Source organism: Toxoplasma gondii, chromosome III, assembly GCF_000006565.2.
Source record: "Toxoplasma gondii ME49 chromosome III, whole genome shotgun sequence".
Taxonomy (NCBI): Eukaryota; Apicomplexa; class Conoidasida; order Eucoccidiorida; family Sarcocystidae; genus Toxoplasma; species Toxoplasma gondii.
Genome location: NC_031470.1, coordinates 344,444 through 358,061, shown reverse-complemented (window position 1 = coordinate 358,061; position 13,618 = coordinate 344,444). Strand labels below are relative to the sequence as shown.

Below are 13,618 nucleotides of genomic sequence, written 5' to 3'. Positions count from 1 at the left end.
TGTGAACGGGATAAGCTGTACACAACATTGCTTTTTGGCCTGAACACTGTCCACCATCTTTCATTTCGCGGCTGAAGCCACACTTAGCTGGGAAGACACTAGCCATAAATCGCGCTTGCGGCTGGGGCAACAGCCACCCTGCGACTGATGGATATATAACCATATCGAAGCTGCTGGCCAAACTCGTTGACCCCTGAGTGATGAATCCTTACTCCCTGTTCAGGTTTCTGTGGGGCGCGAGAGGTAGAATTCCGTTTGGCAATGAGACTTATAGAAGCGGGACGACAAGCGAGAATTGCAGGCTGGTTTCCCTGGGTGGCGGACCAAGAACAGCATCAGGACGGAACCGAACAGTTCTCGGCCAGTGTCCCACAGTTTGCTTCTTTGCTTGAGCGCCATGCTAGCGTCGAAACCCCTGTCGTTCCACCGCGACGACCCCGCAGATGCCTCCAGCTGTGCCTACGCTGCCACACAGCGTCACTCAGCGCATTTGCTCTGCTGGCAAGGATGTCGTCTCTGTCCGCACGTTGCTTCACGCTTCACCGTCAGCCTTTACTACAGCTAACCGTAATAGCGGGGGACAGAGTCCAAGCGAGGACAACGTCTACTCAGTCATTACCACCACTCGAGAAGAACTGGGCTCTATTGCAGAGACGGACGACGCTGCTCACGTCCCTCGCTCCACGTCGGAACACTGTGCTGTTGCTCGCGAATGCGAGTAGTTTGTGGCCTGTCACCACAGCGGCAAGACCCCAGTACCAGTATCACATGTCCGTTTCGCCGGCCTGCTTTTCATTTCCTTTGGTGCGTCAAACCGCATGAGACACCGTGTGCTAAAGACAAATGGTGGCCGTGCTATTTGCCGCGGGAACGGCACTTGCAACCTTCACCTGCTCTTTGGAGCTAGTGATTTACAAACGGACGAGTACTAACTGGATTCCTACAGCCCGCGCGCTGTCCCAAAACGTTTGCGTGGGAACCCTGCTGTGCGTAGGGATTGCGGGATCGTTTGTGGGCGTTCTTGGTGCTCGAGGGCCGCATGATGACGACCACACAAAAACGGATACGCGTCATCACCAAGTGACTGGCAGTGAGAGTCACGAGGAAACGCTAGAGGCGTTGCCGGCGTCCAGGACACCCACTGGGACGGGGAGTGATGGCACTCCAGAGGAGGCTGCGGCGCCGGTGCCAGCTGTACCTGTGCAGGGGGTTTCCAGTCCCGGGCGTCAATCGCGTAATCGCTGTGAGTTGTAGAACTACAACCACAGTCAGGCAGTCGTGTTAACAACAGTGATGCGTTTTCCCAGCCGTGCACGTCGCTATATTATGTCTACTACTTCGTAGGGGTATGTCTGTCCATGAAGCATACCGCCGCTCCGAACATGTCTGTATCTAGTACATGTCCACCACCCTTGCACTCACGCAGCGTGTCTATTTCGTACGTCGGATGCGATGTGGCGCTGAACGGAGGTTGGTCACATTATGGGTGCCGCCACCTCGACTCTGCCTGTGTGCTATGTTGTTTTGGTTGTTTCAAGAAGCCTCTGACAAGGCCCCGTAGCCGCATACGAACGGGAGAGCGGGTCAGGTTTCGCACGAAGTGCCGTGAGCGCACTACACATGACCTGTACTGCTGCACTGTCTGGCCGAGTGGGTATTCGCGAAGCTTGCGCTGAATCGCTTCAAGAAGCGCGTGCGGCAGCTACGAGGCAAATGGAGAGTTGAGGGCAGCTTCGTGAAGCAGAACGCTGGTCACGCCACCGTGAGTAAATCTGCCTGTCGTACTCAGTTACAAATGCAGCACTGGGAGGCGGACACGACAAGGGCGTTCAGCAGGCGGTTACGTCTACGGGTGCAAGATGCGAGAAAGCTGGAGTGTATCGTGAAGAAAGTAGAGGAGAAGCTTCAGGCAGTTGGAGCGGATATGCCGAGCTCCGAAGGCGAGGCCTCATCACCATCCTGGACGAATGATCAAGCCCGAGGACTAGCGACAGCGCCATCTCATCCGGAGAGCTGACATTCGCCTGTTTAAAAAGCAGAAGCCGTCGTACCGAGGCCGGGGCGTTTGTGTATTTCCTGCAGGACCTCGGCAGCGTTGTCAGAGGTTGGAACCGAGAGAGTGCTTCTTTCACGGATAGTCTTGTCCCATTGCAACACCAAGATAGCTTTCTTCGATACATGTGCTGCAGCACGTATACCAAGCTTATTTCGACCTCAATGTCTTTAATGTGTTGCCATTACTTCAAGCTTGCCAGTGGGCTGCAGGTCAAAATGTCAGCAGGGAAGCTGCTGACTCGAGCTGAAGCCTTTTTCGGGTGTATGGGCATATCGAGTTAGATACGGCAGGCAGGAGTAGAACCTCTAGAATGACCGTGCAATCTTATGTGAAAATAGAAGATTCGATGCTGAGGAAGAAAGCTAGGGAGGCTGACACTTGAGTGGCCAATATGGATATGTATATCGCAGAACACGTTTGCGTCCCGCATTTTGCGGAGCATCAATCAGAATCCGTCTCATCTACTCTTGACTAGGTAACGATAAGATGCCAGACGAAGACAGCTGGTAGACAATGCCCCAGAGAGGGCGGGCAGGGACGCTACGGGCACAGGCAAATGCATGGAAGAAGCGGCTTGCCTCAGGTGCCCTGGTACAGTAAATACCCGACAACGGAACCTCTTCTGGGGGAGGAACAACTAAGCGAGCGTCAGAAACAGAGACCACGACAGGTTGAGCAAAAGGTAATCGGGTCTGCCCGACAAGACAAGATGACAGTGCGCGAAAGCTATCGAGGCGCACTGATCACTTCGCAGATGGCCATCTCTCACTGAACATGCATCTCGACCCACCAGTAGATGCTGGCATTTCCAGAACCCCGACAACTTGTAGCCGGCTCCGATTTGCGTAACTGATCTGTACAGTAGTTTCTCAAGCGACTCTGCGATACAGAAAGGAGTTCTCTTGCGTGTGGGAGCAGTGCAATACAGGCGGACTGTCACGGGAATCCCACCGGCTCCGCCGCTGAGACATTCTGGGGCGCCGGGCTACGGGTGCTGTTCTGTGTGCTCAGCCAATCGCCGCCGTAAACGTCAAAGAAAGCCATCATCAGGCGGACTCGCGACAATATCTGTCTCAAGTGCTCCGTGTGTGAGAAGTGCTTCTAAGACCCCCCCCCCCCGAGGGCTCACTTACGGGAATAGTGCTTGGTAGCAGTGTGGAGCTACCAGAAATGGGCAGGGTTCCTTGAGTCAGACTCAAGATCAGAAATTAAGGCGCGATGCCCAGAATTTATTTGTAAGATGGCAGAGCAAAGAAGCGCACAGAAGATTGAGGGTTGTGGAAACAATTTGGAAAAGGAACTGCTGATCTATGTGGCAGACAAATGGGTGGCGATGGGTCAGCTGGTAGCGGCAAAATCACTATTGCCTCGGGCAAGTTCACATTCAGGAAGGTGCCTACTTGAACACCATAGCGAGGGATCCAGAAACAAGCGGTGCGGCCGAAGGCCTCTTTGTACGAAACTCCCAGGAATCACCGAGACATGAATCAGAGCTGGCTGGTGATAGTCATGCTACAGAATCTGGTGGCGTCTCAGGCGGTGAGTGAGTCGAATCTGCCCAGGCAATGCAGCATCAGCATCGCCAGCATGTAGAACTTGCTCTTGATGCTCCTATCCGCATGTCTTGGGCTTGGCGCTGAAAGATACCATGTGCGTCTACGGCCGTCTCATGATGTTAAATGCCATTCGTATTCAGATGATGAAATTCTACAAAGTGGATGTTATTGCTTACAGTACTTCCAAAAAATTGTCCGCGTTGTTCCTCCTCAGTGTAGAGTCCGTGGTATGCGTGTACGCTGCAGTGTCCCTGTCTCACTGCAGATCCATAAATGTGCACATCCATTGGGGAGGAGCAACCTGTGACCCGGCCAGCCTTGGCTCATGAGAGTTGTACCTCTCCACAGCTCCCAGACGGTGCTGTTTATCCGTGTCTGTGTGTTGTTAATGCTGTCAGGACTTCCGCACACGTCGACTCGCGATGTGACGTTCGCGGATCTTTCCATTCAGAACTTATGGGGAGAGGCATGATCCAGAGAGGGCTCTTGGAGCAAGGAAGATCATCCTGTTGACGATTACATTGCCTGTCGCATGGTCTTTAGGAAGGATCCATCCACAGCCCCCGGAACACAACGACGTAGGAGTTCAATAATTGGACAATCCACTGTACCGAACGCATAGTGCACCAAAAAAAGCGGAAGACCTGAAACGTCAAGCAGACGCCCGTCGGGCAGGAAATCCACAGCTTGCTGTCTTCGACATCCGGCCATGCGCCAGAACAGACGCATAAATCTGCGTCGACGGGCGGCCTTCGATACCGCGCCAGACAAGAGTCGAGCCAGCGACTTTTCTCTCCCTCTCCGACACACGTCCTCTCTCCAGAACCAGGCCTTGACAGGAACCGGTAAGAGCTGTGGCGACGCCGCCAAGTGCCTTATATAATTCTGGTAACTAGAGCGCCACGTAGCGTTAACCGTCTGGAGGTGGCACCGCCACACTATTGCGCTCGTGTGTCGGTCGTTGACATTATTTGCCGCCCCGGAAGCTTTCCTGGTCATCGAAAACAAAGACTGCGTCGGCGTAGTCCGTCACGCAAGAGGCCGCGTGACGGATGTATCGTTATAAGGTTTGTCGACAGTGTGCTGGGTCGATTCATCCTGGTCGTTACTCTGGCAGCGGACCATCTCAGCCACCTCCCTTCAGGCAAAAGGAAACAGAAACGGAAGCATCTCTCTCGGAGAACTTGGGCGAGCCCTGATGACGGCACGTCACGCAGCAGTGCTATGGCTTTGCCGAGGTCACTCTGGCTGGATACAGTCTCCGGACTTCACCGGCGGGTACGTCGAGGAGGCACATGGTGGCGCAAGAATTCGCCGAACCAATTCCCGGGTCATCGTCATCTCTACAGCAGCAGCCGAGTTTGGAGTTCAGCCAACAAGCGTCTGATTATTCGTCGTCAGCACTAGAATATGTGCCAACTGCAAGCGGTCTGTTGCCACCGAGTCCAGCGCCAGTGTCCACCGCCACACTCCTGCACCCCGCCGAATCAGAGAGTCGCTCTCGTTCGCCTGCTCCGTCGCACTCCAAAAAGCGCCAGCTCCTTCAAGTGTGGTTTGCTCAAACCGTCGCGCTCCAAACCACCCTCGATACATGTCCCTCCGTTGGGGCAGCGTTCGCCGACGTCAACAGAGACCCCATTGCCACATCTGACACCGGGCCCCGTACTAGCGCCATCTCTACCACTGGGACACGACACACCGTCTGGCCACCTTCCTGAAAGCACTCCACTTGTGTCTTTGCCACTCAAAAAATGCTAACTCCAGAGATCTGCAGCTGCCACCCAGACTCCGGTCGCCGGCCTTCACACTATCGCGCAGCGGCCCGTATCCCCGGAATCGCTTGCGACAGCGGGCACTACAGATGCAACTCCCCCCGCTCCAAACACAACCAACCTCACAGGAAGACCATCGACGTCGACCAGTATGCCTGGTGTACACCCGTCTATACAGGCTCGTTCTCCAGATTCTGGAGGATGGCCTGTGTCGTGCGCCGCAACAAGAACACCGTTGATTTCCTGTTCCTTGGATGTAAGCTGACCTGATGGTTGACTGTGTCTGGGCTTCCACTCCACAAGATAGCGCCTGCATGTTCCTCGACTCTTTGTCTGCACATCATACGGTGTTCGCCCCTCGATTTTGGACTGCTGGAAGACGTTTCCGGAGACTGCCTGGAAAAGCCGACCTTATGAACGCCGGTCTTGAACAGCAGACGACGTGACGAAGCGCCTGATGTCATCGCGTTTCGACGTCAGAGGGGCCGGTTCTGCAGCCACTATTGCGAAGATATCAATGATACAAAGCACGGTTTCGCACATGCCATTGCTCTTGAAGTCGTGCTCTAAGGAATGGGCCAGTGAACCGTCAACGTCGAGTATCGTTTATTCGAAAGAGAACATTTTAATAGGCTGGTACCGGTCTGTTTTTCCAGTTCGTGAAGAGTCAGTTGTCGCCGTGATCCCAGGATCCATGCGCTGGTGCTTCACGACCCGGTGGAACAGCTGTCAGGACTGGCGTACGGGAATCGCCTGCCACGTGCATGTGCGCTTCAGAAGCAAATCATGTTTACGCGCGTGAGTTGGAGAGTTCGAGTCGAAAGAAGCACCCCCACTGTTTATCAGAGTAAGTGTGTGGTGGATGCCATCGGGGGATAGGTAAATTCGCAGAACTCTGAGCCTCCGTGCTTCCCTCCAAGGCAGCCTACTGTCTGGGTTATGCACCCGGTGAGACGGAACCACTTCCTCCTCACCTTTGCCCCAAAATTGTGTCCACCGCCCGCACACACGCCAACACATTGATATGCTGATATGTCATCGATATGCATCAGCCAGCAATATCAACGACCCACCTGCTCCATCTTCAGAGTGTCATCGTGATTACACTGATACCTTGGACTTACGGCACACCTGCGCAGCAACACACACAGCAGTGCCTGGATACTGTGTTTAGCGATCCGGCTGGCCTGATGTTCCTCAACGGTCGTATGAGCTGAATCTCTTCTCGAGCGAGCACACTAGACATAGAAGGGTCTGATTTTCATTGGCCTTCGAGGTTACTGAAGCAAGCATCGCATCGCACAATGTTCCTTCCACCTCCTGAAGTGGATCGACTGAGACCTGGCATTTCTTCAGCACTGCAGCGCTACTGTGGAGCAGTGGGATGCATGCCATGTGTGACCTCAGGGTGTTCTAGCGTGCAGCGCAAACGAGGCGCCTCAAATGGTGAGCTTGTTCATCGTTCGCGCTCTTAACCTCCGCCTCGAGTCGCGAACTGTGTGAAGCCGAATGTGTCTGCAACATAGGCACGCTGTGTTGTTCATCGATCATGCCGCATGGCAGTGGGCGTCGACGGGTTAATGTGGGAGCGGTTGGAAGGGTATCACCACCATACACGACCGACGTATATCATACAGTTTCCCGCGCTTCTGCAGCCTTTACGATCTCCCGTGAAGACGACATAAACGCGGATGGTGCAGAGAAAAGATGAGAAGACGAAACTCGATATTCGAGTGTCGTCGGGGAGAGCAGCCGAGTCACCAAGTGCAACACGATGGCGATGATCGGAATGGGTGAGTTCTGCCGGTAACCAGGAACACGGGCGATGTTGCATCATGATGCGCTGTTTCTTGCAGCACCTTCGCGCGGAGTATGGTGCACATACGCCATGCCGCACCAACAGACAGGTACGGTACGCAGGAACGGACAGGGGCAAGCCTGGTGACGGTGATCTGAATAGGATCTTGCCGGTGGCGCTTCGGAACCATACCTTGTCATACGTTTGCTCCAGCGTTTGCCTTACCATTGACGCGGTAATGGATGCATGCTCGAGCGGCCGCAGCGTGAATCAACACCTGTGAATGGGATACACTCCAGACAACATTGCTGTTCGGCTCGGACGAATTCCAGCATCCGTCGTTTCGTAACTGATACCACAGTTAGCTGTCAGCACACTGGCCATCAATCGCAGTTGAGCTTGAGGCACCAATCATGCGACACCCGTGTCGTCTCTTCCCCAATCAAAACTGCCACGCACACTCGTCGAGACCTGAAAGATGAATCGCTGATTTTCTAACAGAGTATTTGATTGGTTTGTTCGGGCAGTACGCCAGGAAACCTGGTGGGACGAAACTCAATTGCTTGCCTCGTGCCCTTAACTGCGTCGTCCGTGAAGAATGATCCCATTACCTTATGTCTCGGAGTTGCCATCCTGATGCACATCTTCACTTAGGTCAATTGCCTCACTAGCGCTTGCCACACATATGGGTCTAATGTGCCCATGATGTTCACTGTTAAACATACTAGCGCTGACTGTTTCCCAAGGAGGTAGCACTCCTGTTCTAGCGAAAGAGTAATTAATTACGCAAGTCCGTCACAGCAGGAAACCATAAGAACATCAGACAGTGTTTCGGAGCGGGACGAGCTTCCTCCCTTCCCTCATATGCCGATGGCGCACTGTACTCCTTCCCGTACTCGTGCGGTCCTACGGGTCGGAGGGAACATCCGGCTCCATGGATACTTAAAATTGAACGAAATGCTCGTGGTAGACTTGAAGGAATAAGTAATCGTTCGATCAAAAGCTGAACTCCAGCATTTTGCTCCGAACCACCACATAATTCCTAGATTTTGATGAGGTGGCTGTTATAAAGTGTTTGTGGTGTAGCTGCGTGTATACGGCAGGTCACCCAACCGCGCTGTACGCAAGACAGCTTCACAAAATTGTACTATTACGCGTCTCGACTTTGAGTCCGAACAGTTGCTCTCTGCATGGTGTCTGCCTGAAGTCGAACCCTGCTGCTGTCGATGAAAAAAGTTATTTCCAAGCGATGTCTCTTAACTTTTTCCTGCCAATGCATCATCCAATGAAACTCTTGCTCCTTAGCTTTCCAGCATCTGCCCGGCGCTAGTAGACCTCTGCGATGATGGAATGACTATTTTCATGGGTGATCAATGTTCTTTTGGGGGGGTTCGTCGACGCGCGTACGCGGTCACTGGGTTGTAACAAGTTGACCAAGTCCCCTCGCCTGTCGACCTTAACAGGGGAAGCATGTGTGTTAATGTTGATGTCAGATAGACTCGGAATATTTCGATGCAGAACTCAGCTGCGATATAACGGCGCGCGAGTGTTGGATATATACAGGGTCCATGACTTGCAAGCATCTCTGAGTAGAATCTCCTGCATTCATGCGGTTTTTGAACGTCTTTCACATGCTCCATGGCTATCCGCGCGGAATGTGTGTATACAGCACAAATGACTAGGACATTGAGCGGTTACAAAGAGAAATCACTGACTGGGAGGGTTCAGTCTCCAACGTGTTCGAGTCTCGCAATGAATAAGCATAGAGGGCCACGCAGATATTTCAGAGCTTTCGATGGCTTTTGTCTATGATTCGCGCGTTCAATACTTACATCTGATTCCCTTTAAATCTGCAGTAACTGTGTATGGCTTTTCGCTTCCCGTGCGGCGACTGTATGGAGTTCTGAAAGGTCAGAAGTGGTTTCGTGGTGGGCGAGGGAATACTGCTGGAAAATAGAGAAACCGCCAATAGGCTTGCGAGCACCATCCTAGTCTGTTAAACTATCTCCAGGGACTTGTGCTGCCAGCCGTAGAGACCCTTGTACGTGTTAAAAATTCGTTGCACTGCCGCCAGATATTGCTTTTGTGCAGCTTCAATGTCCTGCCAACAAATCACCACAAATTGAAAGCACAGCAACGGACGAAATGTCAGGCAACCGGTGCTGGCTTTTTCGGCGCGTCCAGAACAGCGAGCTGACCGCAGTGGCGCTTCTTGGAACACGAATTCGGTGTGCGGCTCCCGGGAAGCCGGGTGCCAACTGGGAACACTTGGCCGGGTCTGAAAATTGCAGCTGTTAGAATACGCGCATGTGGGAAGTAACATGCTACACTGCGTGGTTAACTGTCTTCCGTCTCGAAGCCGAAATGCAAATCGCATTTCTGAAGCTCAGCACCTGCGTTGAAGGGTGTCGAATCTTGGGGAGTCTTAAGGCCTTGCCGATAACGTACAGCAGCGGTACTTCGAACGATACGGGCAACCCGAACCGTCCATAAAACAGAAGTAGAGCAGTGCGAAAAAGTCTGGGACAGGACAGCAGCAGCTGGCACTCAAATGTGATAGTCAATGGCACCGACAACACCATCTCGTCACGTCTTCTCTGTGGAGGAAAGGGTCAAGACTTCACGTCAGCTAGGGTGAGGACAAAACCATCACCTACGAGACTGCATGTGACCGCTCACCTGGCAATAGGCTGAAGACTCCTGCATCCCTTCGTGAGCTTGAACGTGTCAGTATTGCCGAAACAATAGATGGGGACGATGTCCGCACCTGTCTCGAGGGCGAGCTTCAAGAGCCCTGTGCGTTCATTCAGGTGTAGGCGTTCCTGGAATGTAGCAGCCCCACGTGTATGCCACAGGTAAGCCAGCACCGAGCGAGGATTTACAACGTTCCTTCTGTCTCACATTGCGATCGAAAAGATAGTCTATAGACTGGTTATAGACGCTGTCCAGATGCAGGTGATTGATGGCGTATTGAACCGCTGACGGGTGAACTACTTTCTGCAGAAGGGGACGTTCTGCCGTCGTTCTGCGGCTAATACAGATGCATACACTGTTATAGGATTGTTGTCTTACTGTACTGGGGTTGATAGCATACATTTCTGCAATCCCTCCAGGAACAATAACAACGCTATCGCCGTTGATCGTTAAAGCCTCGCGTAGTTTTGCCCTGTGCCAGAAAAAAAAGCCGCAGCCAGATAAGATGTCACGAGGGGCACGGATATCTGCCATAGAGTATAAATGATTGCTCCCTCCTCAATACGGCAGAACGTATAAAAGGAGAGAGTTTACTAAACTATTCATTGCAATGTTTCTATGGAGCGCATAAACTGGCGCGTGCAGTGGGAGAACTGCTCGGACTAATGAATCTCTGTGGATGCGCTGCGTGCTAGGAAGAGGATTTCCACATAATCTCAACATCTGAGGAGCTGTACCGAGTGGCGTCTTGCGCGCCTGTAACGCAAGCGAAGTGACCCCAAACAGGAACGCGTTTGACGATGGAGGCGATGGCCAGCCGGAAGTGCCCAATAAGGGAATTGAAGTCATTTAAAGGAAGCAATGCCTGTGGCACATCGAGACACAACGGTTTGGTGATGTGTCATTTTCTTGGACACGGTTTGCGCACAGTCACCTTGACTTCGGCGAATTGCCTTGTTGGTTAAAATGTGTCGTCCAGTATCGCGAAGACGGCTGTTGCGCTTCATTCTCCATTTCCGGTTCTGTGTATCAGTGTACAGTTCAACAAAGCATGCGGATCAGCCTCCTCAAACTCAACAAGCCATTCATCGTTCATCACCGTTGCCAAACTCCCTGCTCTTCGAGGCACTGGCACGAACTGACGGATCCACAGGCGAGTCTCACCACGGTTGAGGAATCGTGTCCTTAAGCAGCTACACAAATATATGTACATGTGAAAACCTGCTCTAGCACGGTGGCACATACTCATCCCGGATGTAACACCAAATAGACACGGCAGGAAGAATCGTTGTGCCAAAAGAATCCAGGGCACTGTGCCACAAGGAAAACACTGCGAACGAGTTCTTTCACTGTGGATCCAAGGGGAGGTCTTGTTTCGGGCAAGGTAGAAACACTCCAAAGCGCTGGAGCAACACTCAGGCACCTGATCATGTCATCTAGGATGCCCCGGAGATCCGTTGCGCAAATTTCTTTTTCCACCACCTTGATTGCAGTCCCAGTCGAATGATTAAACGGTCGGTAGTAAGCACGGTTTCACGCTCTTTCCTACAAAAATAACGGAACGGCGAGCTCACTTGGGCTACTGGTACTATGCCATGGGGCAATGCTGTGTATATGACAGGCCTTTTGGCTGGTAGACATTTTAGGTCCTCAACCACGACAGTTGTGCGGTGATAGCGATGCAGAAGCTTCCACAAGCTCCACCGTCGTGCAGGGCTGCACTCTGGAATTGGGCAGAAGATTAGGAGCGAGAAGCAGATGAAAAAGATAACTTTTTTTCTCCTTGTAGTGCAGAATCTCTTGTAGACTGCATAGGCCAAGAGCGGCACGTGAAAGAAGGATCCTAATATGAACATTTGCAGCGCAAAAAGGCTGACTCTCTCCAGAGTGCCAGACATGGGAGGGGGGAGAAAAGAAGGGTAAGTCCTCCATTTGTGGCCATGCATAATTGTTCGCTGTTCCCTTGACAGTGACCATGTGGAATAATTCAACGCTTTGAAAGGCTCAAGAGCTGCTCTCGACGAGGAGGACGGATGTGCAGCTGTTAAATCCTGAGTCACGAGTTGCGAAGTAGGGGAGGTCAATGGAGACGTTATAGGAGTTGGTAAGGGACTTAATTGTAACGGAGTCCACGTCGCCGAGACCGGGAATAGTGGGTTGTCAAGATGCCTCCCGTAACCGGTGAGATACAACGACTGAGCATCGATAACACGAGGCGTACTAAGAAGTGAAAGCCGATGGAGGGGCAATTTGTGCACTCCAAGTCCGCCACTGCTTTGTACAGAGTTTCTACCCATCTTCAGTATGCTGCGTTCCAAAAGTCTTTGAAGTATACGCTCGGGAACGGAGAATATGTGAGGCGGAGTGTCCAGGGAGGATTCCCGCCCTACAGCTGAACCTATTGTAATCGATGATTGTGGCCCTCCATCACGTGGGGTTGGCTGCCTGCCGAACGGCATTTCAGAGCCCATATCTCAACAGATACTGGGTCACGGCTGTTGTATTTATCGACGCAAGTGCTCATACCAGTTATGAAGATGTCTACGGGAACATATGATGGTAGGCTGACAGATCCGACATAGGCTTGCTAATCTCGCGTTCGAAGCGACACTGAACCCGGCATCGGATGCACATTTCGAAAGCGCTTTCTATCATTTATGTGATGTTCATATCACACGAAACTGGTCCATATTATCTTGAGTAGACTTCTGTTCGGAAGAGCAGCATGGCCGAGAAAGCAGCAGAGAAGCTGCTGAGCCAGAATACTTCCCTCCAGAGAGAGGAGACAAAGGGGAAGACACTCGCAGTGCAAACTAACTCCAAGATTTGTTTCCTGGCGACTGAGAAGTCAGGCAACAGATGTCTCTGAAACATGCGTTGTAATGTAGCAAACGACCACAGTAATGAGGTTAACGGAACGTCACCCTTGACATCGTCGGCAAGCGTACACCTTCCGTGTTTGTCACCTGAGGCGCTGCCACTGGTACCGTTTGTCTCCTGTGTCAGGTCTACTACTCATCAAACACCTACACATGCAGTTCTGACGCTGATGAGGATGGAGAGTCACTTTGGAAAGGCCCCATAAATACCATTGTTTCTTGGGAAACGTTGAGGGCAACGTCATGGATTCAAAACGTCTTTTTTCATGCGCACCTCCCCATATACATCAACAATACGCGGTAAAGGAGGACGTCACATGCAGCTGCCTCGGTCCTTACACCATCTCTGTGATCCACCAGCTTGTCACGGTACTCGAAATTTGACGCGTTAGCCCCGCGAGACAGTACTGACTCAGGATGTGCAGTACAGGTGCGCCACGCTTTCGAAGGTTTCCAAGGAAACACGTCCATGAGACATAGACTCGGTTGCAATTTTTATATACATGGCCATTTTCCTTCTCCGATACATGCACCTCGGCATAATGCTAGAACACAGGTTGCGTCAAAAAGTTAGCAAGCCATGCATGCTATTGGGAGAGCTGGCATGAAAAAGCGGGTGCACATTCGAGATGGAGAAGCGAGTCGCTCACCGACACATTTGTATGATTGTTCTCAGGTACGGGACACCGTTAATAGCACGGCACGTTCAAAGCTGAAAGAAAATACCAGAGTTTTTGTTCTTGTAGTTATCGGGTGATAACAACCCGGATTCTGTCAAAAGGGTGGACTCTGCCAATCACAACGCCTGTGCGACACTGTTGTCTCCACAGAACATGTCTTGGACGTAATGTAGGCGTTTAAGT

General features: G+C 52.1%; 3 protein-coding genes across 3 annotated transcripts; 2 read left to right on the top strand and 1 right to left on the bottom strand.

Moving 5' to 3' along the window:
• The first annotated feature begins 4,107 nt into the window (after window positions 1–4,107).
• Window positions 4,108–5,445, top strand: TGME49_252080 (hypothetical protein). The gene has a single exon (XM_018780970.1). It carries the CDS (start codon window positions 4,908–4,910, stop codon window positions 5,328–5,330), a length of 423 nt encoding a protein of 140 aa, XP_018638221.1. The 5' UTR covers window positions 4,108–4,907; the 3' UTR covers window positions 5,331–5,445.
• A 46-nt stretch (window positions 5,446–5,491) lies between these two features.
• Window positions 5,492–6,263, top strand: TGME49_252090 (hypothetical protein; the record flags this gene model as incomplete). Its single annotated transcript, XM_018780971.1, has 2 exons — window positions 5,492–5,640; window positions 6,162–6,263. The coding sequence occupies exons 1-2, from the start codon at window positions 5,536–5,538 to the stop codon at window positions 6,261–6,263; spliced, it is 207 nt and encodes a 68-aa protein (XP_018638222.1). The 5' UTR covers window positions 5,492–5,535.
• A 2,915-nt stretch (window positions 6,264–9,178) lies between these two features.
• On the bottom strand, window positions 9,179–11,774 carry TGME49_275590 (mono- or diacylglycerol acyltransferase; the record flags this gene model as incomplete). Its single annotated transcript, XM_018781727.1, has 6 exons — window positions 9,179–9,283; window positions 9,576–9,702; window positions 9,862–10,004; window positions 10,255–10,348; window positions 10,614–10,741; window positions 11,451–11,774. 6 exons carry the CDS (start codon window positions 11,772–11,774, stop codon window positions 9,179–9,181), a joined length of 921 nt encoding a protein of 306 aa, XP_018638223.1.
• Between the last annotated feature and the right edge of the window lie 1,844 nt (window positions 11,775–13,618).